This window comes from Astatotilapia calliptera, chromosome 12 (genome assembly GCF_964374335.1).
Source record: "Astatotilapia calliptera chromosome 12, fAstCal68.1, whole genome shotgun sequence".
Lineage (NCBI taxonomy): Eukaryota > Metazoa > Chordata > Actinopteri > Cichliformes > Cichlidae > Astatotilapia > Astatotilapia calliptera.
In genome coordinates this window covers 7808289-7833979 of record NC_137433.1, presented here as the reverse complement: position 1 = coordinate 7833979, position 25691 = coordinate 7808289, and the positions used below count along the sequence as shown (strand labels likewise).

The window sequence follows — 25691 nt, the reverse complement described above, 5'->3', positions numbered from 1 at the left end:
TTTAGTTTGGTAAAATTTACAGTTTTAATCCCGTAAAAAAATAAATCACTATCATAGAGAGGGATATTAGTAATTCGTTTGTTAATAACACTTTGTTTGTGTTTGCTAATGTTTCGACAGGAAAATGGTTTTCTACAAAGTTGTTTCATGTACAGAGTAACACACACACACACACACACACACACACACACACACACACACACACACACACACACACACACACACACGTATGACTTTGCCGGTTTCAGCTGAAACAATTTCAGTGTTTCAAACCATGTTCCAGGATTTTTCCTTCAGCATTTATGAGGTTTCAAGAAGAAGATAAACGACAGATATGAATGTTTGAAAAAGTTATAGATGAAAAGATGAAAAATACTCAAAGGATAAATTCAATTGGTTTATTTTTTTATGAATAAGTTGAAAAAGAAAAAGTTAAACAAGTAAATAATGAAACAAGGTAAAATGAAGTAAGAACAAAACGTCAACAAGTAAATAATGAAACAAATGTAAAATGAAGTAAGAACAAAACGTCAACAAGTAAATAATGAAACAAGGTAAAATGAAGTAAGAACAAAACGTTAACAAGTAAATAATGAAACAAGGTAAAATGAAGTAAGAACAAAACGTTAACAAGTAAATAATGAAACAAGGTAAAATGAAGTAAGAACAAAACGTCAACAAGTAAATAATGAAACAAGGTAAAATGAAGTAAGAACAAAACGTCAACAAGTAAATAATGAAACAAGGTAAAATGAAGTAAGAACAAAACGTTAACAAGTAAATAATGAAACAAGGTAAAATGAAGTAAGAACAAAACGTCAACAAGTAAATAATGAAACAAGGTAAAATGAAGTAAGAACAAAACGTCAACAAGTAAATAATGAAACAAGGTAAAATGAAGTAAGAACAAAACGTCAACAAGTAAATAATGAAACAAGGTAAAATGAAGTAAGAACAAAACGTTAACAAGTAAATAATGAAACAAGGTAAAATGAAGTAAGAACAAAACGTTAACAAGTAAATAATGAAACAAGGTAAAATGAAGTAAGAACAAAACGTTAACAAGTAAATAATGAAACAAGGTAAAATGAAGTAAGAACAAAACGTCAACAAGTAAATAATGAAACAAGGTAAAATGAAGTAAGAACAAAAAGTTAAGTAAATAATGAAACAAGGTAAAATGAAGTAAGAACAAAACGTTAACAAGTAAATAATGAAACAAGGTAAAATGAAGTAAGAACAAAACGTTAACAAGTAAATAATGAAACAAGGTAAAATGAAGCAAGCACAAAAAGTTAAGTAAATAATGAAACAAGGTAGAGGAGAGAAAACCCCAACAATCCCCTCTGAGCACGCACTAGGCGACAGTGGGGAGGAAAAACTGCCTTTAAACGGGCAGAAACCTCCGGCAGAACCAGGCTCAGGAGGGGACAGTCAACTGCCGGGACTGGTTGGGGAGGTGAACAGAGGTGGAGCAAGACGAGGCTACACCTGCTGAGGAAGCAGTAGAGTTCCTCCTCCAGGGCCAGCGGAAGCGTTTGTTCTTCTTTTTCATGCAGTTTTCTACAAGAGCTTTTTTTTCCAGGATGAGGGTTCTCAACTCATCGATGGTTTCTTTGTTTTGTTTCTCAAGCTTCTTGCACGTTTTCTCCACCTCTTCCAACGTTGCTTGTTTTTCTTCAAGCTTTTCCCTGAGCTCTTTGGATGTTTCCTCCTGCATTATCTTGTCCTTGTGCATGACTGCGTTTCTTTGTTGTACTTCTTTGTACATGTCTTGTAGCTCCTCATTTCTTTTGTGGATATCTTGGAGCGTACGCTGCAGGTCGTCATGTATGTTGTCTTGTTCTTGCTTTTGCGCCTGCATTTCAGTGTGTTTGCGCTTCAAGTTGTTGTATTCCAACAATATCCCCTTAGTGAGCTCGGAGTTGTTTCTCGCCATTTGCTCCATCCTTTTCTGCATGTGCGAGCATTGTTTGTCCAGTTTTTCTTTTTCCCCTTCTAGTTGCTTTTTCTCGTGAAGAAGGTCTTTATTTTGGCGCAGAGTATCATCCACCTTCTCTTTCAGCATTCTGTATTTTTCCTCCGTGACTTTGAGTTTGTGCTCCATGTCTCTTTGCTTTTTCTCCTGTTCTTCCTTCTGTTGGAGGATTTCTTCATTTTTTTTCACAGCTTCATCGAAGTTTGTTTGGAGCAGCCGATTCATTTGGTCCATATATTGGAGATCCCATTCTGTCTTCTCAACAGTAGCTTTGCTGTCTTTAAGCTGGTTGGACATCTCCTTTAGTTCCACGCTCTTTTGCTTGTTTTCCTTAATTAGGAAGACAACCTGCTCTCGGGCTTGTCCAAACTTGATTCCCCAACCCTCATTAATAATATTTATGTCGGGCTGGCGTTTTTGTCTTTCTTCCAGGTTCTTATTTTGCGCTTCCATCTGTCTACACTTCTCCTCCAGTTGAAGTTTCTCTTCTTCAATCTGTTGAATTTTATTCTGGAGATGGTAGTTTTCCTTCTTACTGTCATGTAATGCCCTTTGGACGGCTAAGAGGTCATTTGGGGAAATTGGCCGGCCACGACAGGAAGGAGAAGCGGCGTAATCTTTTTGCCTTGGTTGGTGTCTTGTTGGATACATGTTGAAGGTTGTACACGACAACTCTGAAAAGGTTTCCAAAAGTTTCTGTGGTGAACGTGTGAAGGCTGCAAACACAAATGCTGCGAAGACACGAACTAAAAAACTGCTGTGTGTCACCCCTGTTTAAGGAAAAACTTCAAAGGATCGTGTAGTGACATCATAACTCCGTGAGCCAATGAGATTGTCATGTGACATTTTGGAATGGGGATATTTTTTTTTAAACCGTTTTCAAATTTAACTTAATATTTGACTGTTTCTTAACTGACCTGTTTAGCTGATTAAGAAATGAATTGAAACGAGCATCACTAACGTTATATAACAGACAACAGAAAAAAAACAGTTTTTTTTCTAAGTAATAGAGGTATAATACATTTTTTAAATTTTTTTTTAAATTATCCTACTTTTTATAAGAGGGAACATTATTTAAAGAATATGTATTTAATTGGAAAACTCTCTATTCGTCTAAAGGCTATAACAAGAAAGGTGAGCTTCCTGCTCAAAAATGAAATGACCAAAATAAATGGAGCATTTCTCTGCAATTACAAACTCTGTGTAAACAATCTTGGTTTCAAAATAAGGCTAATGCTGGTGAGATGTCATCACAGGTGTAAATATTACTGCAGATGTTACTATGTCAAAGTTTCACAACTGTCTTATGTTTATTTATGTAGGCAAGACCTACTTTTCACTTTTTTGCTTTGCTATATGTTCTTGAGTGTATTAGTTTGCCAGCAGCACGAACATGTACTAGTGTCAATAATAATAGTACGGTGGATTAGAAAACCTGCTCACAAGTTGAATAAACATCCAGGATTGTTTCATCATTTTCATTCAAAACCAATATTTGAGTCAAAATGAGAAAGTTGTTTGTGCTGTCTGATGAAGAAGAAGCAAAATAAAGTGCAGTTTTGATGTAGATGATGTTGTATACAAACTAGAAGAGGAAGATAGTAGGATCTCTGTATCATGCTTTGTCACTTTGTACCATGTAATTCTTTCTATTTCCACCAGGGGGTGTTTTCAGAGGTGGTAGGTGGTAAAAGAAGAGGTCAGCAGGAAGATGGCGAAGAGTGACCAAAGACCAAGAAAAAGAGGCAGTCAGGGAAAGATGAAGAGTATTATATCCCTTACAGACCTAAAGACTTTGACTCTGAGAGAGGGTGAGGCATTAAACTGTTGCATCTGTTTCTTTAAAAAATGTGAATGGCTTTGTGTTTTATGCTGTTTTGTCCTGTGTTATGCGTCGACAGGTTGAGTCTCGGTGGAGAGGGCAGTGCTTTTGAACAGCAGGCCTCTTCAGCTGTCCTTGATCTCATGGGAGATGAAGGCGATCGCCTTAACCAGCAGAAGAAAATGATGAAATGGTACAAATTTCCCTATGTTTGACTCAGTATCCACCAAATTGTCATTTCAAACTATAATTTAAAGTCTTTTTTCCCCCTTCTTTTTTTAGGGACCGTAAGAGGAAGCGTTTTGTGAGAGAAACGGGAAAAGAAGACCAGAAGAAGAAGATCAAAACAGACAGCGGTCAGGTTATCAGTAACAAGAAGAACAGGAAGAACTTGTATCCTTCCAACAAAAAGCTTCTCTGTGTGCTGCTCTCAATGACCCTCTTCTCTACTCCTATGACAATATTAAGCTGTACTGTGAAGATGTTGTATCACTTGACAACATGTCAGTTATGAGGAGTGAAGGAAAAAATACAAGATTGATGATACAGGATCTGGATCAGATGGAGAAACAGGCGGAGGAGGCAGGAAGCCAGCAAGAGGTAGGAAGGCATCAAAATGAATAGCACAAACATGTTAAATATAGACCATCAGCCACCATGTTTTAACTCAACTCTAAAGGTAAATACTTCAAGTCCCTCTTCCAGCCTTGCGAGCTATAACCTCCAACCTCTTTGTTGTGTCGTGCCTCTCCCAGGTCGTGGCCGTGGCCGACGAGGTCCAAACGTACAGAGCTCCGGTGACCACAAAGCACGCTCGGAGCTGAAAACAAAGGATCAGATCATGAAGCAGCGCAAGAAAAAGCAGAAGCACCAGTTCCTGCAGGGCGGGGGGATGAGGAAGCTCCGCTCCAAGAACAAAAAGTGGCTCGGAGAAGTTAAAAAGTCAGGTTTTGGAAGGGGTGGCCATAAGAAAGGCAAGCTGAGGAAGAAACTGGGAGGAGGACAGAGGGTTGATGGTGTGGAGGACATCAGGAGGAACTGGGTGATAAGCGTCAGAATCATCTGAGAACATCACCAAAGATTTTCCTGGCGCTTTGTGTGACTGTAGATTAAGGAGAAAATCATTTGTGAATCTTTACACTGCAGAAATGCACGTCACTTCTTCCTTGATGGCCTGCTGAACTCTGCGTTTGCCACAGAGTTATGTTTAATTATGATCCACTAACCTGGATTTACTACTTGTAAGCATGTTGGCAGTCTAATAAAAGTGTTTTGGAGTACTGAAATATGTCTTATCAAAATGGTAAAATACAGATATTAAATATTGTGTGCTTAATTTGCAGTTAGTTTCAAAAATCGTCTCGCCCATCTTTTCTTAAAATAAGAGGTGCTCTATAAAAATGACATTAAATTCTGTAAACGTGCTCTATTTGCAATTATTTATCATTACTGTTGTCCAAGTGGTCTCATTTCAAAGTTGAAAGCGAGCATCGGAACGGGCAAGAAAGGCGACTTTTAATTGACTTTGAATGTGTTGTGGTTACTGATATCAGATGGGCTGGGTTGAGAAACTGGCTTAGAATTCCTCTTGCCTTCAGCATGGCCACGCCCCTCTGACTTCTGCAATCAACAAGGCATTTTTACCCAGGGAAATGTTTATTTCGCTTTTCAGTTTGGACTGTTCTCTGTAAATTCCTGAGAAAATTTGAGAAGATCAGGAGTGTCTGAAAAACGTAAAACAGCCCATCTGTCACCAACAGCAATGCTGCCTTCAAAGTCACTTAAATCACCCTTTTTTTTCTGGCATGTGATTGGCTGATTAGATATTTGCATTCACAAGCAGCTGAATAGGTTAGTGCAGGGGTCAGCAACCTGCGGCTCTTTAGTCCTTTTAGTGCGGCTCTGCGTGGTTTGGGAAAATAAATTATTTTTTTAAGTAATTAGCTGAAGTGTATTTTATTTATGTTAGTTCTTTTTTAACTTGTAGTTCTAAATTGGAAGATTACTGTGATATTGAAATGAAATATAAATATAAAATTATATTCTATTAGTTTTTGAACGCTCAAAATAAGCGTCACACTTGCGGAAGCCGATATACCCGCCGAAACGCCGTGCATTTATCGAGACTTTCAACCCCAGGTAGGCTAATTATCAATCTTCGGATCCACATTATGTCAGCAGCTCCACCGTGAACTATGTTAAAAACAAACACCGCTCACGCCTCACAGATGACAGCTTACAGTCCTGCATAAAGATGAAAGTGACTTCATACAGCTCCGATTTGCAGACGCTGTGCGCAGAGATTCAGGAGCAGAAGTCCCATTGTAAACATATCACGGCAGACCCAACGATGTTTCCATGAACACGCTTTACAGCTTCTCTTTATTGACCACTTTTCACACACGGTTGCTGTATGCATACAGCCGGTGTTAAAGCTCACAGCCCGACACATACCAACACAACAGCATAGAGAGCACAGACGTTAAGGCGCCGAGGCGTGATCGCGGGTGCCGCTCAGGTGCGTCTGCCTCCCCTGCAGCGGCGCTGCAGACCACGCCCCGCCACACACATTAACCAGGTAAAATACATATTGTCAGGGTTCCTGGGTCGGTGACCCAGTGTTTTCAGTTTTGTTCATGTTCATATATATATATATATATAGCATATAGTAAACAATGAATCTGTAAACGACAGCTGTTGACATTTTTTAAAAATGAATGAAAAAGCATATTTAAATAATCAACATACATGATTTAAATATAAACACACACGTGACAAGAGACAGAACGTGTAGAAGATATATGCAGAAAGAGCTTTCAGTGGTCAGCTGATAACATGATATCTAAAAAATACATAGCTCATTTTCCTGTCTGTTAGTTGGACATGCTAACCTGTTAACAAGCTCCTATATTCACCCATACAGTTTGTAGATCATTTTGCTAAAATAGGTAAAATCTCCACTCTTTCAGGGCACTAATAGGCTAAAGGCATATTACAAAAGGTCATTCATGTATTCACAGATTCTCTGTAGTTATTCTGCTGCTCATTCACCTGTAAAAACCACACCAATCATTATTTCAACAGCCTTTTTATTTTGGAACAAAAGCATTTGACGATATGACTTACAGGACGTTACCAAATTCATGAAGCTATATTTGTGAGTTTATTTATCAATATCAGTTTAATGTAAACAGACTGATGTAGTAATAGACAGTAAAATGTTGGTGCGTGTGTAATATATGAGCGTTTATGTTTCTCTACATGGGTAAAAGTACTCAATGTCGCCCTCTGGTGGTAGCAACCAACTATGAAAAGAATGGATGTTGGATCTTAACTAAATGATAAAAAGTTTTATTACTTTGTATTACTTTCTTTAGTTTGGTAAAATTTACAGTTTTAATCCCGTAAAAAAATAAATCACTATCATAGAGAGGGATATTAGTAATTCGTTTGTTAATAACACTTTGTTTGTGTTTGCTAATGTTTCGACAGGAAAATGGTTTTCTACAAAGTTGTTTCATGTACAGAGTAACACACACACACACACACACACACACACACACACACACACACACACACACACACACACACACACACACACACGTATGACTTTGCCGGTTTCAGCTGAAACAATTTCAGTGTTTCAAACCATGTTCCAGGATTTTTCCTTCAGCATTTATGAGGTTTCAAGAAGAAGATAAACGACAGATATGAATGTTTGAAAAAGTTATAGATGAAAAGATGAAAAATACTCAAAGGATAAATTCAATTGGTTTATTTTTTTATGAATAAGTTGAAAAAGAAAAAGTTAAACAAGTAAATAATGAAACAAGGTAAAATGAAGTAAGAACAAAACGTCAACAAGTAAATAATGAAACAAGGTAAAATGAAGTAAGAACAAAACGTTAACAAGTAAATAATGAAACAAGGTAAAATGAAGTAAGAACAAAAAGTTAAGTAAATAATGAAACAAGGTAAAATGAAGTAAGAACAAAACGTTAACAAGTAAATAATGAAACAAGGTAAAATGAAGTAAGAACAAAACGTCAACAAGTAAATAATGAAACAAGGTAAAATGAAGTAAGAACAAAACGTTAACAAGTAAATAATGAAACAAGGTAAAATGAAGTAAGAACAAAACGTTAACAAGTAAATAATGAAACAAGGTAAAATGAAGTAAGAACAAAAAGTTAAGTAAATAATGAAACAAGGTAAAATGAAGTAAGAACAAAACGTTAAGTAAATAATGAAACAAGGTAGAGGAGAGAAAACCCCAACAATCCCCTCTGAGCACGCACTAGGCGACAGTGGGGAGGAAAAACTGCCTTTAAACGGGCAGAAACCTCCGGCAGAACCAGGCTCAGGAGGGGACAGTCAACTGCCGGGACTGGTTGGGGAGGTGAACAGAGGTGGAGCAAGACGAGGCTACACCTGCTGAGGAAGCAGTAGAGTTCCTCCTCCAGGGCCAGCGGAAGCGTTTGTTCTTCTTTTTCATGCAGTTTTCTACAAGAGCTTTTTTTTCCAGGATGAGGGTTCTCAACTCATCGATGGTTTCTTTGTTTTGTTTCTCAAGCTTCTTGCACGTTTTCTCCACCTCTTCCAACGTTGCTTGTTTTTCTTCAAGCTTTTCCCTGAGCTCTTTGGATGTTTCCTCCTGCATTATCTTGTCCTTGTGCATGTCTGCGTTTCTTTGTTGTACTTCTTTGTACATGTCTTGTAGCTCCTCATTTCTTTTGTGGATATCTTGGAGCGTACGCTGCAGGTCGTCATGTATGTTGTCTTGTTCTTGCTTTTGCGCCTGCATTTCAGTGTGTTTGCGCTTCAAGTTGTTGTATTCCAACAATATCCCCTTAGTGAGCTCGGAGTTGTTTCTCGCCATTTGCTCCATCCTTTTCTGCATGTGCGAGCATTGTTTGTCCAGTTTTTCTTTTTCCCCTTCTAGTTGCTTTTTCTCGTGAAGAAGGTCTTTATTTTGGCGCAGAGTATCATCCACCTTCTCTTTCAGCATTCTGTATTTTTCCTCCGTGACTTTGAGTTTGTGCTCCATGTCTCTTTGCTTTTTCTCCTGTTCTTCCTTCTGTTGGAGGATTTCTTCATTTTTTTTCACAGCTTCATCGAAGTTTGTTTGGAGCAGCCGATTCATTTGGTCCATATATTGGAGATCCCATTCTGTCTTCTCAACAGTAGCTTTGCTGTCTTTAAGCTGGTTGGACATCTCCTTTAGTTCCACGCTCTTTTGCTTGTTTTCCTTAATTAGGAAGACAACCTGCTCTCGGGCTTGTCCAAACTTGATTCCCCAACCCTCATTAATAATATTTATGTCGGGCTGGCGTTTTTGTCTTTCTTCCAGGTTCTTATTTTGCGCTTCCATCTGTCTACACTTCTCCTCCAGTTGAAGTTTCTCTTCTTCAATCTGTTGAATTTTATTCTGGAGATGGTAGTTTTCCTTCTTACTGTCATGTAATGCCCTTTGGACGGCTAAGAGGTCATTTGGGGAAATTGGCCGGCCACGACAGGAAGGAGAAGCGGCGTAATCTTTTTGCCTTGGTTGGTGTCTTGTTGGATACATGTTGAAGGTTGTACACGACAACTCTGAAAAGGTTTCCAAAAGTTTCTGTGGTGAACGTGTGAAGGCTGCAAACACAAATGCTGCGAAGACACGAACTAAAAAACTGCTGTGTGTCACCCCTGTTTAAGGAAAAACTTCAAAGGATCGTGTAGTGACATCATAACTCCGTGAGCCAATGAGATTGTCATGTGACATTTTGGAATGGGGATATTTTTTTTTAAACCGTTTTCAAATTTAACTTAATATTTGACTGTTTCTTAACTGACCTGTTTAGCTGATTAAGAAATGAATTGAAACGAGCATCACTAACGTTATATAACAGACAACAGAAAAAAAACAGTTTTTTTTCTAAGTAATAGAGGTATAATACATTTTTTAAATTTTTTTTTAAATTATCCTACTTTTTATAAGAGGGAACATTATTTAAAGAATATGTATTTAATTGGAAAACTCTCTATTCGTCTAAAGGCTATAACAAGAAAGGTGAGCTTCCTGCTCAAAAATGAAATGACCAAAATAAATGGAGCATTTCTCTGCAATTACAAACTCTGTGTAAACAATCTTGGTTTCAAAATAAGGCTAATGCTGGTGAGATGTCATCACAGGTGTAAATATTACTGCAGATGTTACTATGTCAAAGTTTCACAACTGTCTTATGTTTATTTATGTAGGCAAGACCTACTTTTCACTTTTTTGCTTTGCTATATGTTCTTGAGTGTATTAGTTTGCCAGCAGCACGAACATGTACTAGTGTCAATAATAATAGTACGGTGGATTAGAAAACCTGCTCACAAGTTGAATAAACATCCAGGATTGTTTCATCATTTTCATTCAAAACCAATATTTGAGTCAAAATGAGAAAGTTGTTTGTGCTGTCTGATGAAGAAGAAGCAAAATAAAGTGCAGTTTTGATGTAGATGATGTTGTATACAAACTAGAAGAGGAAGATAGTAGGATCTCTGTATCATGCTTTGTCACTTTGTACCATGTAATTCTTTCTATTTCCACCAGGGGGTGTTTTCAGAGGTGGTAGGTGGTAAAAGAAGAGGTCAGCAGGAAGATGGCGAAGAGCGACCAAAGACCAAGAAAAAGAGGCAGTCAGGCAAAGATGAAGAGTATTATATCCCTTACAGACCTAAAGACTTTGACTCTGAGAGAGGGTGAGGCATTAAACTGTTGCATCTGTTTCTTTAAAAAATGTGAATGGCTTTGTGTTTTATGCTGTTTTGTCCTGTGTTATGCGTCGACAGGTTGAGTCTCGGTGGAGAGGGCAGTGCTTTTGAACAGCAGGCCTCTTCAGCTGTCCTTGATCTCATGGGAGATGAAGGCGATCGCCTTAACCAGCAGAAGAAAATGATGAAATGGTACAAATTTCCCTATGTTTGACTCAGTATCCACCAAATGGTCATTTCAAACTATAATTTAAAGTCTTTTTTCCCCCTTCTTTTTTTAGGGACCGTAAGAGGAAGCGTTTTGTGAGAGAAACGGGAAAAGAAGACCAGAAGAAGAAGATCAAAACAGACAGCGGTCAGGTTATCAGTAACAAGAAGAACAGGAAGAACTTGTATCCTTCCAACAAAAAGCTTCTCTGTGTGCTGCTCTCAATGACCCTCTTCTCTACTCCTATGACAATATTAAGCTGTACTGTGAAGATGTTGTATCACTTGACAACATGTCCACATGTCAGTTATGAGGAGTGAAGGAAAAAATACAAGATTGATGATACAGGATCTGGATCAGATGGAGAAACAGGCGGAGGAGGCAGAAAGCCAGCAAGAGGTAGGAAGGCATCAAAATGAATAGCACAAACATGTTAAATATAGAACATCAGCCACCATGTTTTAACTCAACTCTAAAGGTAAATACTTCAAGTCCCTCTTCCAGCCTTGCGAGCTATAACCTCCAACCTCTTTGTTGTGTCGTGCCTCTCCCAGGTCGTGGCCGTGGCCGACGAGGTCCAAACGTACAGAGCTCCGGTGACCACAAAGCACGCTCGGAGCTGAAAACAAAGGATCAGATCATGAAGCAGCGCAAGAAAAAGCAGAAGCACCAGTTCCTGCAGGGCGGGGGGATGAGGAAGCTCCGCTCCAAGAACAAAAAGTTAAAAGTTAAAAAGTCAGGTTTTGGAAGGGGTGGCCATAAGAAAGGCAAGCTGAGGAAAAAACTGGGAGGAGGACAGAGGGTTGATGGTGTGGAGGACATCAGGAGGAACTGGGTGATAAGCGTCAGAATCATCTGAGAACATCACCAAAGATTTTCCTGGCGCTTTGTGTGACTGTAGATTAAGGAGAAAATCATTTGTGAATCTTTACACTGCAGAAATGCACGTCACTTCTTCCTTGATGGCCTGCTGAACTCTGCGTTTGCCACAGAGTTATGTTTAATTATGATCCACTAACCTGGATTTACTACTTGTAAGCATGTTGGCAGTCTAATAAAAGTGTTTTGGAGTACTGAAATATGTCTTATCAAAATGGTAAAATACAGATATTAAATATTGTGTGCTTAATTTGCAGTTAGTTTCAAAAATCGTCTCGCCCATCTTTTCTTAAAATAAGAGGTGCTCTATAAAAATGACATTAAATTCTGTAAACGTGCTCTATTTGCAATTATTTATCATTACTGTTGTCCAAGTGGTCTCATTTCAAAGTTGAAAGCGAGCATCGGAACGGGCAAGAAAGGCGACTTTTAATTGACTTTGAATGTGTTGTGGTTACTGATATCAGATGGGCTGGGTTGAGAAACTGGCTTAGAATTCCTCTTGCCTTCAGCATGGCCACGCCCCTCTGACTTCTGCAATCAACAAGGCATTTTTACCCAGGGAAATGTTTATTTCGCTTTTCAGTTTGGACTGTTCTCTGTAAATTCCTGAGAAAATTTGAGAAGATCAGGAGTGTCTGAAAAACGTAAAACAGCCCATCTGTCACCAACAGCAATGCTGCCTTCAAAGTCACTTAAATCACCCTTTTTTTTTTCTGGCATGTGATTGGCTGATTAGATATTTGCATTCACAAGCAGCTGAATAGGTTAGTGCAGGGGTCAGCAACCTGCGGCTCTTTAGTCTTTTTAGTGCGGCTCTGCGTGGTTTGGGAAAATAAATTATTTTTTTAAGTAATTAGCTGAAGTGTATTTTATTTATGTTAGTTTTTTTTTAACTTGTAGTTCTAAATTGGAAGATTACTGTGATATTGAAATATAAATATAAAATTATATTCTATTACAGTTTTTTCTGAATGCCTAAGCACATTTTTTGTAACTATTGGCTAATTTTGCAAAACTCTTCACACAAATAAGAAAACCTGTCACCCAATAATCAAAACATTGTAGTTCTCTTGCAAAAGCAAACACAGCTAGATTAACTCTTCACACCTTCGTAAAAATGGTGTTTCCGTATCAAACAGTACACACAAGCCATCATCTACTAAGCACACAATGCGCCAACTGCACACTGATGGTATGAATACAAAACACATCTGGCTTTTGCTTTCTCTGTGCACAAGGTAGGCTATGTCAGTTTGAGCTCATACTTCTGTCATAGATCCATAAGCATAGAGGGATCCAAACTTCAAGTACTGGTGTACTTGAAACACATCAAAACAAACACAAGTGTTCATTTCCAAGTATAGGATTATTTGCAATCGCCATAATGACTATATGGGTTACTTGGTCTGCAGTGAACATGCTTCCTCTGCCCCCAGCATCTGGTCATCTAGCAATTCTGTAAAGTAACAATTTCAGTATTTTTACATCAATGGTATTGGTGTGTTTCTCATTGGCATATGGCAGTGCTACAAATCTTTGTGCGAAGTGACTGTACTAACCGATTCTCATTTCAAGATGTCCTTATGGTACTTGCTACAGTGTAGCGGCTCGAGTTAGGCTGGACCCGTTGGCCAGCTACCCTCAGGGTCATTCCACGGTTGATTACATGGTTGATTACATGGTCCACTATTGTCATCAGCAATTCTATTTCTTACTCTTCCTACCCTTCCTCTCCCCCCTCCTCATCTTCCTCTCCCCCCTCCTCGTCTTCCTCTTGCTCCTCCTTGTCCTTGTCGTCCTCTTCATCCTACTTCTTCACCTCCACGTCCTCTTCCTCGGCCTCCTCTACTTCTCACTCTTTCTGCTCCCTCCATTGTACTCCGCACACACAGCTTACCTGTATTATAGTGCTTAGGCTGATTGCAAAGTGAACTAATTATCTAAAAAAGTTTTCACATGTGAAAGTGTGCCAGACAGTTGGCAAATTAGTGTTAATGATAGCCATACATGTGTATACTTTTGCTAGGAGTGTGTTGGAAATTTGGTAATTGAGTGTTGTGCAGTGAATTGTGCCTACCGTTTTGCAAAGTGTGTGTTACAAAATTGCAAACTGAGTGCAAAGCAGTTTATGTGCTTTTAGTTTTGCAAACTCAGTGAGTGGTTTTGCTATAAGTCTGAATAGTTTTAGAGATTGTGCTACAGGAATCACAGTTAGGGTTTAAGCATTCAGAAAAAACTGTAAGTTTAGAGGTTTACACATCACATCATTATAATCATTGAGCCTGTCTGACTTTAATCGTCCACTTGATGGCGCAGTAGAGCCAATGAATCGTCACAATGCTTCGAACCATGAGTCGACCAGTTGGATGGAAAGCTTCAGTTCATCACAAGGCTTCATCTCACCATCACTAATGAAAGCTCTTATAATTTGGCTGCTATTAGAGACCATTGATTTAGTCTCTCTTTGGTTACTACGTGGATCTTTTTTCAGACAAATTAATGAAAAAAATATAATAAATGGAAAAACAGAGTACAAATGTGGACAGTTAACTGGATATTACAGCGCGATTTCAGTGCATAAATACATAAATACAGGTCTGAGACATAAGTGGTGCAATATTGATAGAGCTCACATGACTCCGTCTTGTTCGTATCCCAGAAATCCACCAGGATTTTAGTGCCTCATATACTGCACAGGTCATTGGCACACCTGAGATTCAGGACGACATGCTAAGCAGTGCTGTGTCACCATCAATAATACACCATATTAATGCAAGGTACAATTACAGCTGGGCTCCGCCACATTTTATTTTAACAGAGGAAATAAAATATGCAGAGCTAGCTGAGTTGGTTGAAATTCAGTTGCTACTTTAAGAGAATTTCATACAAGAATAATTGAAGATAAAATAGGTTATTAAAGCTGTCATCATTGCTTCAGTGCCATATTCTCTCTGCTGTAACTCCGATTTGAAGAGGGCTTGTTTAGGCAACAACTCAGAGCACTATACGATCACTGCCGGTCACTTAGGTGATTTGTTATAAATGTGAAAACAGCTATGCAGGTTTAATGCAAGGAAGTCTTTACTCAGTGTTTGGCATGGGTCCTAAATGAAGGAGGGGTAGTCTGTCAGTCACTGCATTCCTCACCTGCATGGGAAACTTCCCAAACTGGAAGTTATCAGAAACATTGGAGACAATACTGAATCCACCAGAGACAGCTGGGACAGGTCCTAGTCATTACCATACAGAAAAGAACGGATTTATTTCAGTTCAGTTCAAATTAATAAGGTGAAGAAAAAACAGAGACTGCATCTTATGTGTTTTCTATTCTATTCTAGTAGTTTTAGAATCCAATAACTACACAAACAATCATGGCAGTGAGGTGTGGAGGGCCAGGAGTGACAAAATGAATGAATTAAATATGCCATTAATTATTGAATTAAATGTTTCATTATTTAATTAAATGCCCATTCACTTCACTAGTGTTTGTAGTTGTTGTTGAGAAATGCCCACTGAAAGAATGGCCACCAGGGCAAGTGCCTGTAATCGGATTACAGTAACTCGTTACTTGTAACGCATTACTGCCCATCTCTGTTGAGAACAAATAATGTAAATGAATAATAGTGTTCAAATTGTTCGTTAAAACTCTGCATATCTCAGAAAAACTAAAAAAAAATCAGCTTTCTTCACTCACTTCTTTACAATGCAGCCATTACAGTCTTCTTTGATTGGTCGCTGCAGGATTGCCATTCTTCTCATGTTTAGTTTTTTTTCCTATCAGTGCTTTAATTCTATGAAATAAATTTTTCAAAGTCACTTTTTGCTTTCACTAGCTTGTTTTTAGTGTCCCACTTTTGGATCTTCTGAACTCACTCTGATTAAAGTTGTCATTGTACTAATGTTATTCATGTGCAGCTGACTTCACAGCTGTGTGTGGGGTTTTTTTTTGCTTTTTTGCAACTTTTTGTGATATCTAAATGTTTAACCTGTTCAATAACATTATTACTATTCAGTGATTATTATATATGATTATCACTTGGCTACGTGAACATACATAAATCTGTTCAATCTCAGCGACACAAGCATGTCTTCATGCGCACACACAGTTTCTACTCCCATTCATTCAGGTTTATATTTACAACTTTTACAGGACGAATGGACAGCCATCACTTTAAGGAAAAACAAAGAGAGAGAGAGAGAGATTATAAGTTCAGGGCAGGTCAGTTTTTATAGAAATGCATAGATGTGTGTTGTACTTCCATCTGGCTTATTACTTTCTAATGCAGGGGAAAGACATTGGCAAAGAAACACCTACTACATAAATAGTTTGATTTGAAGTTGCTCTTTTGAGTCCTCTCTATTGACTCTGACATCCTGCTGTTAACAGTTTCATGGTATTGCTTTGTTTGCTTTAAACAAACCTCACAGGGTGGTAGAATATGTCTGCGGTGCAGAGGTCCTTGGATCGCCTCTCTGTTGTCTTTGTTGACAGCAATGAAGGTGGTGAAAGAACTGCTCACTCCTGATTGGACACTGAGCTGCACCACCTTCTCCTTCACTCCTCCATCTTGCTGTCCTCTGAGCTCTCTCTCCTTCATCTCCAGGGAACGAATCAGAGTGCAAGCACCCAACCTGTGGACTGTTAATCTGCAGACAAGGAAGAAAACATTTACAGTTCTAATGTTTCCTATTTTTGCTACATTAGTACATCACTGACTTTTCTGTTTTTCTGTGCTGAGGGTGCATTCTTTTTATATTAGAATTAGTAGAGTTACAGAGGGTATATAGAGTGTGAACATAAAATAAGAGCTTGATTAGGCTGTAGAAACGGATGAAAATCCAGTAAAGTGAAGAGGTGTGTGTGTGTGTGTGTGTGTGTCTGGCAGGAAGTGAAGCAGGAAGTCTGAATATAGCTTGTGAGCTTGTGAGAGACGTTTCAAAAGGAAAACAGAGGAATTAGAGAGTGAAAGTGCTAAGAAATAGTAATGAAAATGATATTAAATAAATGTCTTAGTGTGTTAATACAGGTGCCCATGGACTTGGCTCAACCTCAGATGAGTACAGCGGCAAAATGATAGATTAACATAATTGGAACGACAAACAGGCCAGGCTTTGGCTGAAATTTTACAGCTTCACCTCTCATCCTGCCCTTATCCTGAGAAGAAGCTTAAAGGACAGTCAATCTCCTGATGAAGACAGAAAACAGACAGAACAACACCGTAGATTTGAAGAATTAACAGCAGGCAGAAGACAGTACAACTGACCTAAAACACTGAAGGGTCCAGCAGCATGTATGTTAATGGAACATGTGCTCTGAATTACAAGCTGGAAAGAGTACCAGTGACATGACTGTGTGAAAGCACTGCATTGGACTGTCTGAGTTCATATTTGCCATGCTGGGAGTTAACCGCCAAGAAAAGACTGAAAAGATGAAGAGAGAATGAACAGAGAAGAAGAAACGGCTGATTTGGGCCTGTGTTTGATTTGGGAGGCCACACAGGAAGCTGTGAGAAGAGGGGACGAGGACCGGTGAGAGGTGAAGGCTGGACGTGTTCAAGTGAAAGTATAGGAAAATTGGGTTGAAAATTGAGGCTGAACTTGTGGGGTTTAGAAATGTCCAGAGCATCGCAACAGAAAGGTGAATTTAAAAAAAGAGAGAGAGCGGGATGAAGAAATAAATAAACTAATAATACATAAATGAATAGAAAAATCTTTTGTATATGGCGCGGTGCTGTGGGCACCTAAGTCTTTGATAGTGTAGAATTTTCAAGTCAATACCATGGTTGCATCTACTGAAAATCTCTGTGAAGCTTAAATCTCAATGACCTTGACTTCAAGGTCAGAGGTCAACTTTTCTGAAAATCAGAGGAGTTTCACATTCATAACACAGGTATGTCTACTAGGAGGCTGAAGGGTAGCTCTATATATTTATAAACAATCAAAAACAACAATTATTACGCAATTTATTTCCAATTTGTATGGAATTTATTTCTGTAAAGGTGGTGTTTTAGGTCTGATTGAAGGACTGATGTGATGGTAAGGTGTCCACTGCTGCGCTTTGAAGATTGGTAGGCTTTTTTTTTTAAATTTTCACAAGAATTGCTACTTCCCCTAGAGTTTTGGCCACTCCAACAATCAGAAGATTTCCCTATGAGCAAGCATTTAGCGACAGTGGGAAGGAAAAACTCCCTTTAAAAAGGAAGAAACCTTCAACAGAGCCAGGCTCAGGAAGGGACAGCCCTCTGCCACGACTGGTTGGGGTGGGGGGAGTGAAAATTTAAAAAAAAGAAGCCAAAGTGATCATTTTTGGAGCAGCTTAATTAATTTTTGCATTGTAATTTGCTGTTAATGTCATTTTCCAACCCCAGTTTGTATTTTTATCACTTTTGTCCAGGGTGGAAGATGCCATGCTGGAGACTGATTCAGTATGGTCTTTCAATGTTGATACATGGGAACCTTTTAGAGAGGCCAGGGCTGAAAAAGGGATGCCGGAGAACCTGAGAGGGTGTTATCCGCTGGTGTGCATCCAAGGCCAACATCTGTTTAATTAGGCTGACAAATAAGCGTTGGCCAGCTTCTGGTCCTCGTCTAAACATCATTAGCTGTTCAAGGTCATCCAGACGTGTAAGTATTATGTATCTTGTTTCCAGGGATTCATGTCCTGTCCCTGGAACAGAGTCTTTATATTGTTCTTCCGTCTTAAATGTCCAGCGCTGTTGCTTGTATTTGTCTCCAATGAAATAGTTTTCAGTGTACACGCCAGAGTCTAGCACATGATCTGGTGGCTGACCCTGAGTCTCTATGATGAATTTCAGATAATCATAGTCATTCTCCGAAGGGTAGAGTGGCACCCCTGTAGCAAGCTCCACAGCCACCAGCCCCAGAGACCACATGTCACTTGCTTCATTGTAAGGAAGGCCAAGCATAACCTCAGGTGCACAGTAACCAACCGTCCCCACAAAGTCACCAGGTATCACTGCAGACGCAGGACATGCGAGGCCAAAGTCTATAAGTTTGACTTTGATGGGAGACTCATGGCGGTTTACAACCATGATGTTTCCAGGTTTGAGGTCAGCGTGCACTATTCCCACAGAACTCAGGTGGGACAGAGCATTTGTGATTTGACCTAAAATTGGCCTGACTTCGCTTATGGGGAGACCCTGTTTATTCCGGTCCCCTATGTAGTCCCACAGGCATTGATCAAGGAGTTCAAATTTCAGGCAAACCCGCTGTCCGTCGTGGAAAAAGCCGTTCCATTGAACAATGTTGGCGGCATCTGGATCCAACCTTCGCAGCTGCTCCAAGATGAAAATTTCCACATGTGCCTGTTGCAGAATATCAGGGTCGCTCTTGTTGACTTTAATGGCAACAGCTTGGTTGGTTGTTGTGTCGCGACATTTGGCTACAATACCAAAGCCCCCTTCTCCGAGGAAAGCCTCTACCTTGTAGTGCTTTCCCAAAATGCTCCCTTTAACTAATTCAAGCTCATCTGAGCTGAATGATGGACTGGCTGATGTGTGGACGAATACTTGCTGAGAAAATTCAACCGAGTTTTGAAAACTGCAGTTGATTTTCTGTGATCTCTTGCTTTCCAAGTTTGAAGGGTGCTGAAAGACCACAGGGTTTTGTGATATTTCAGCACTCATGTCAATGCACAGGGAACTCTTAGGGCTGAAAAAGGGATGCCGGAGAACCTCCGAGGGTGTTATCCGCTGGTGTGCATCCAAGGCCAACATCTGTTTAATTAAGCTGACAAATAAGCGTTGGCCAGCTTCTGGTCCTCGTCTAAACATTATTATTTGTTCAAGGTCATCCAGACGCGTCAGTTTTATGCATCTTGTCTCCAGGGACTCATATCCTGTCTCATACTGAAATTGTAGGTCAGTCTTAAATGTCCAGCGCTGTTGCTTGTCTTTGTCTTCAATGAAATAGTCTTCAGTGTAGACGCCAGAGTCTAGAACATGATCTGGTGGCTGACCCTGAGTCTCTATGATGAATTTCAAAACATCATAGTCTTCATTTCCAGGGTAGAGTGGCAGTCCTGTAGCAAGCTCCACAGCTACCAGCCCCAGAGACCACATGTCAATTGCTTCATTGTAAGGAAGGCCAAGCATAACCTCAGGTGCACAATAACCAACCGTCCCCACACGGTCACCAGGCATCACTGCAGACGCAGGACATGCGAGGCCAAAGTCTATAAGTTTGACTTTGATGGGAGACTCATGGCGGTTTACAACCATGATGTTTCCAGGTTTGAGGTCAGCGTGCACCATTCCCACAGAACCCAGGTGGGACAGAGCATTTGTCAGTTGACCTAAAATTGGCCTGACTTCGCTTATGGGGAGACAGTGGTTTTTCCGGTCCCATATGTAGTCCCTCAGGCATTGATCAAGGAGTTCAAATTTCAGGCAAACCCGCTCTCCGTCGTGAAAAAAGCCGTTCCATTGAACAATGTTGGCGGCATCTGAATCCAACCTTCGCAGCTGCTCCAGGATGAAAATTTCCAATTTCGCCTGTTGCAGAATATCAGGGCGGCTCTTGTTCACTTTAATAGCCACAGCTCGGTTAGTCATGGTATCACGACATTTGGCTACAATACCAAAGCCCCCTTCTCCAAGGAAAGCCTCTACCTTGTAGTGCTTTCCCAAAATGCTCCCTTTAACTAATCCAAGCTCATTTGAGCTGAAGGATGGGTGAGCTGACATGGTGAAATGTGTCGGCTTGGTCGGTGAATTGCTAAGTAAAATTCTCTCAAAACTCTCCAAAAAGGGTTTGCTTGCTGTCAGGTCAAGGTCCGTTGAGCATTAAAGTTTAACAGAGCAAAGCTCCTACTTAAGGGTTTTTTCTCTCAGCAAGATGATGACATAACAAAGGATCTATGTCATCATCTTGTGATGTCACAAGATGTCACCTTTTTTCACAAGATGCATTCCATTTGGATCAAAGGCATTCTATTTTTTCAGTTGAAACACTAAAAAAAAACAATGTTTCAACAGGCCAGGCTGCATTTTCTGCTGCGACATCTCAACAGGAGATAATAAGATAAAGACAAGGAAGACTGGTGATCTATCCATATCAGCAACATCGGCAGGTTTCTAGTGCAGGAAGTAATAAATTCAGCCCTCGTGTTTGCACTACAGGTTGCTTTCATGAGTATTTCTGTTTTTGTGGTGGGGGAATTTTTCCTCGTTCCAACGATGTAAACAAAAACATTAATTGTGCTTTCCGCAATGACTAGTAATCATTTTGTCCTACTGTTCATTTACAGAACAGGAAAGGTTTTGTTTGGTTATGATTGTTTTGCAAGAAATGCTTCAATCACAGTGGGGTAGTCTTGATTAAAATGTTATATGAGAACTGTGGCACCATGTGTGACCAGATATTGGCATGTAGTCGTCGCCAGACTGTCATCAAAAGTGTGAAGTTTGGGACAGACTGGACAAAATACATTTTTAGAGATGAAAATCTTATGTCCAGTGATAAATGATCAAAATTCCACCACAAACATGGCTTTGACGAAGATGTCCCTTTCTGAAGTAACCCCAAAAAGTTCCTGAAGTAACCAAATGGAATTTAACCAGTGACCTCTCACTTTGCAGGCGAATGTGTAAACCAGCGATGCCTGGAAAACACTAAAACTGTGCCAAAATGTCATTTTACATTCAAAATGGCGGACTTCCAGACTTCCTCTTTGGATTGGGTTCACTGAATCTGTGTGTAATAAATGTCATACACGTATTTCAAGCTGTAAATAAGTTGTTAGAAGTTCTTTAAAATTTCTTAAGTGGTGCTGTAGATCCATTTCCGCAGTGCCAGTCACTTTTTAAAAAAAAGTACATTTTGACCTGATGTGAAGAATGCAAAAAAATGTCATTAGTTTGGAAGCATGTTTGGTATATGATATACTTGCCTGACTAATAATAATTTATTATTACTATTACTACTGTTGTTGTTGTTGTACAATGGAGCCTTTCCCCTGTGAATGACCAGCTCCCAGCTAAAATGTGTATTTTGTGCCATTTATAAGGTCAGTGCTTTATCATACCTTAAACTGTGCAGGGTAAAAGCCTCAGTTGCTGGGAAAAGCACAGGTGTATTAGAGTTTTTCTGAATTGCTAAAACACTAAACCCCATTGTAAAAACTAAACTGTCAACTATGAAAACTCTTTCATCAAATCAGTCCCACTGTTGCCAAAATCTTAAACACTATTCAAAGCTCAGTCTCCCATTTAGCAAAACTCTAAACACAAAACACACTTAGCAGTGTGGTGCACCTGTTGTCGTGTGAAGGCTGTGTGCAGTAGTGATGTCTCCTGTGTGTCGAAGCTTTGAAGCGTGTGTCGGGTAATCTCGTGGTAGTTTTGTAAAGCGCGTATCGAGGCTTGCTTTGATTACGTATGCAGTGATGTTCGAGGCCTCGCGGGCAGTCCGTACCACGTGACTGATTCAGGAACTGGCTCGCCGGTTTGCACCAGATTCTAAATAAATTGGGCAGCAAAACACAGCTGATTCCCCGTCACATTGTGTTGTGGAATTGGATTACGTCCCAGTTACATACTTACTTGAACATTTCTCCTTCGATGGAACCAGCAAGGAAGAGAATATTTGTCTGACAACATTTAATCTCATCTCTCCTAATAAAGTATGCACACAGTAATAAATATCACAAATGATAAGTACCATAATATAAATCAACAACACCACAGATCTTATAATCTGATTTCTGTCTTTTAGTTTATTACAGTTTTTTCTGAATGCCTAAGCACATTTTTTGTAACTATTGGCTAATTTTGCAAAACTCTTCACACAAATAAGAAAACCTGTCACCCAATAATCAAAACATTGTAGTTCTCTTGCAAAAGCAAACACAGCTAGATTAACTCTTCACACCTTCGTAAAAATGGTGTTTCCGTATCAAACAGTACACACAAGCCATCATCTACTAAGCACACAATGCGCCAACTGCACACTGATGGTATGAATACAAAACACATCTGGCTTTTGCTTTCTCTGTGCACAAGGTAGGCTATGTCAGTTTGAGCTCATACTTCTGTCATAGATCCATAAGCATAGAGGGATCCAAACTTCAAGTACTGGTGTACTTGAAACACATCAAAACAAACACAAGTGTTCATTTCCAAGTATAGGATTATTTGCAATCGCCATAATGACTATATGGGTTACTTGGTCTGCAGTGAACATGCTTCCTCTGCCCCCAGCATCTGGTCATCTAGCAATTCTGTAAAGTAACAATTTCAGTATTTTTACATCAATGGTATTGGTGTGTTTCTCATTGGCATATGGCAGTGCTACAAATCTTTGTGCGAAGTGACTGTACTAACCGATTCTCATTTCAAGATGTCCTTATGGTACTTGCTACAGTGTAGCGGCTCGAGTTAGGCTGGACCCGTTGGCCAGCTACCCTCAGGGTCATTCCACGGTTGATTACATGGTTGATTACATGGTCCACTATTGTCATCAGCAATTCTATTTCTTACTCTTCCTACCCTTCCTCTCCCCCCTCCTCATCTTCCTCTCCCCCCTCCTCGTCTTCCTCTTGCTCCTCCTTGTCCTTGTCATCCTCTTCATCCTACTTCTTCACCTCCACGTCCTCTTCCTCGGCCTCCTCTACTTCTCACTCTTTCTGCTCCCTCCATTGTACTCCGCACACACAGCTTACCTGTATTATAGTGCTTAGGCTGATTGCAAAGTGAACTAATTATCTAAAAAAGTTTTCACATGTGAAAGTGTGCCAGACAGTTGGCAAATTAGTGTTAATGATAGCCATACATGTGTATACTTTTGCTAGGAGTGTGTTGGAAATTTGGTAATTGAGTGTTGTGCAGTGAATTGTGCCTACCGTTTTGCAAAGTGTGTGTTACAAAATTGCAAACTGAGTGCAAAGCAGTTTATGTGCTTTTAGTTTTGCAAACTCAGTGAGTGGTTTTGCTATAAGTCTGAATAGTTTTAGAGATTGTGCTACAGGAATCACAGTTAGGGTTTAAGCATTCAGAAAAAACTGTAAGTTTAGAGGTTTACACATCACATCATTATAATCATTGAGCCTGTCTGACTTTAATCGTCCACTTGATGGCGCAGTAGAGCCAATGAATCGTCACAATGCTTCGAACCATGAGTCGACCAGTTGGATGGAAAGCTTCAGTTCATCACAAGGCTTCATCTCACCATCACTAATGAAAGCTCTTATAATTTGGCTGCTATTAGAGACCATTGATTTAGTCTCTCTTTGGTTACTACGTGGATCTTTTTTCAGACAAATTAATGAAAAAAATATAATAAATGGAAAAACAGAGTACAAATGTGGACAGTTAACTGGATATTACAGCGCGATTTCAGTGCATAAATACATAAATACAGGTCTGAGACGTAAGTGGTGCAATATTGATAGAGCTCACATGACTCCGTCCTGTTCGTATCCCAGAAATCCACCAGGATTTTAGTGCCTCATATACTGCACAGGTCATTGGCACACCTGAGATTCAGGACGACATGCTAAGCAGTGCTGTGTCACCATCAATAATACACCATATTAATGCAAGGTACAATTACAGCTGGGCTCCGCCACATTTTATTTTAACAGAGGAAATAAAATATGCAGAGCTAGCTGAGTTGGTTGAAATTCAGTTGCTACTTTAAGAGAATTTCATACAAGAATAATTGAAGATAAAATAGGTTATTAAAGCTGTCATCATTGCTTCAGTGCCATATTCTCTCTGCTGTAACTCCGATTTGAAGAGGGCTTGTTTAGGCAACAACTCAGAGCACTATACGATCACTGCCGGTCACTTAGGTGATTTGTTATAAATGTGAAAACAGCTATGCAGGTTTAATGCAAGGAAGTCTTTACTCAGTGTTTGGCATGGGTCCTAAATGAAGGAGGGGTAGTCTGTCAGTCACTGCATTCCTCACCTGCATGGGAAACTTCCCAAACTGGAAGTTATCAGAAACATTGGAGACAATACTGAATCCACCAGAGACAGCTGGGACAGGTCCTAGTCATTACCATACAGAAAAGAACGGATTTATTTCAGTTCAGTTCAAATTAATAAGGTGAAGAAAAAACAGAGACTGCATCTTATGTGTTTTCTATTCTATTCTAGTAGTTTTAGAATCCAATAACTACACAAACAATCATGGCAGTGAGGTGTGGAGGGCCAGGAGTGACAAAATGAATGAATTAAATATGCCATTAATTATTGAATTAAATGTTTCATTATTTAATTAAATGCCCATTCACTTCACTAGTGTTTGTAGTTGTTGTTGAGAAATGCCCACTGAAAGAATGGCCACCAGGGCAAGTGCCTGTAATCGGATTACAGTAACTCGTTACTTGTAACGCATTACTGCCCATCTCTGTTGAGAACAAATAATGTAAATGAATAATAGTGTTCAAATTGTTCGTTAAAACTCTGCATATCTCAGAAAAACTAAAAAAAAATCAGCTTTCTTCACTCACTTCTTTACAATGCAGCCATTACAGTCTTCTTTGATTGGTCGCTGCAGGATTGCCATTCTTCTCATGTTTAGTTTTTTTTCCTATCAGTGCTTTAATTCTATGAAATAAATTTTTCAAAGTCACTTTTTGCTTTCACTAGCTTGTTTTTAGTGTCCCACTTTTGGATCTTCTGAACTCACTCTGATTAAAGTTGTCATTGTACTAATGTTATTCATGTGCAGCTGACTTCACAGCTGTGTGTGGGGTTTTTTTTTGCTTTTTTGCAACTTTTTGTGATATCTAAATGTTTAACCTGTTCAATAACATTATTACTATTCAGTGATTATTATATATGATTATCACTTGGCTACGTGAACATACATAAATCTGTTCAATCTCAGCGACACAAGCATGTCTTCATGCGCACACACAGTTTCTACTCCCATTCATTCAGGTTTATATTTACAACTTTTACAGGACGAATGGACAGCCATCACTTTAAGGAAAAACAAAGAGAGAGAGAGAGAGATTATAAGTTCAGGGCAGGTCAGTTTTTATAGAAATGCATAGATGTGTGTTGTACTTCCATCTGGCTTATTACTTT

The 25691-nt window shown here is 39.4% G+C and overlaps 1 protein-coding gene and 1 long non-coding RNA gene across 4 annotated transcripts in view; both read left to right on the top strand.

The window, feature by feature from the left end:
* The first annotated feature begins 3638 nt into the window (after nucleotides 1-3638).
* On the top strand, nucleotides 3639-5224 carry LOC145432298 (uncharacterized). The gene is made up of 5 exons (XR_013912580.1): nucleotides 3639-3789; nucleotides 3880-3993; nucleotides 4083-4193; nucleotides 4309-4400; nucleotides 4556-5224. It is a non-coding gene; the product is annotated as an uncharacterized LOC145432298 (long non-coding RNA).
* A 4976-nt stretch (nucleotides 5225-10200) lies between these two features.
* The window catches only part of LOC145432297 (ATP-dependent RNA helicase DDX54-like), a 32109-nt gene continuing 16618 nt past the window's right edge, over nucleotides 10201-25691 (top strand). Inside the window, exons 1-5 of one of the 3 annotated variants that reach the window (XM_080309049.1) lie at nucleotides 10205-10529; nucleotides 10620-10733; nucleotides 10823-10933; nucleotides 11057-11148; nucleotides 11304-11966. In XM_080309049.1, coding sequence (XP_080165175.1) covers nucleotides 10336-10529; nucleotides 10620-10733; nucleotides 10823-10933; nucleotides 11057-11069 — 432 coding nt within the window. In that variant the 5' untranslated portion in view covers nucleotides 10205-10335 and the 3' untranslated portion in view covers nucleotides 11070-11148; nucleotides 11304-11966. Of the gene's footprint in view, nucleotides 10530-10619; nucleotides 10734-10822; nucleotides 11149-11303; nucleotides 11967-25691 lie in introns of those variants that run through there. The other 2 variants (XM_080309047.1, XM_080309048.1) reach the window with 2 other exon arrangements.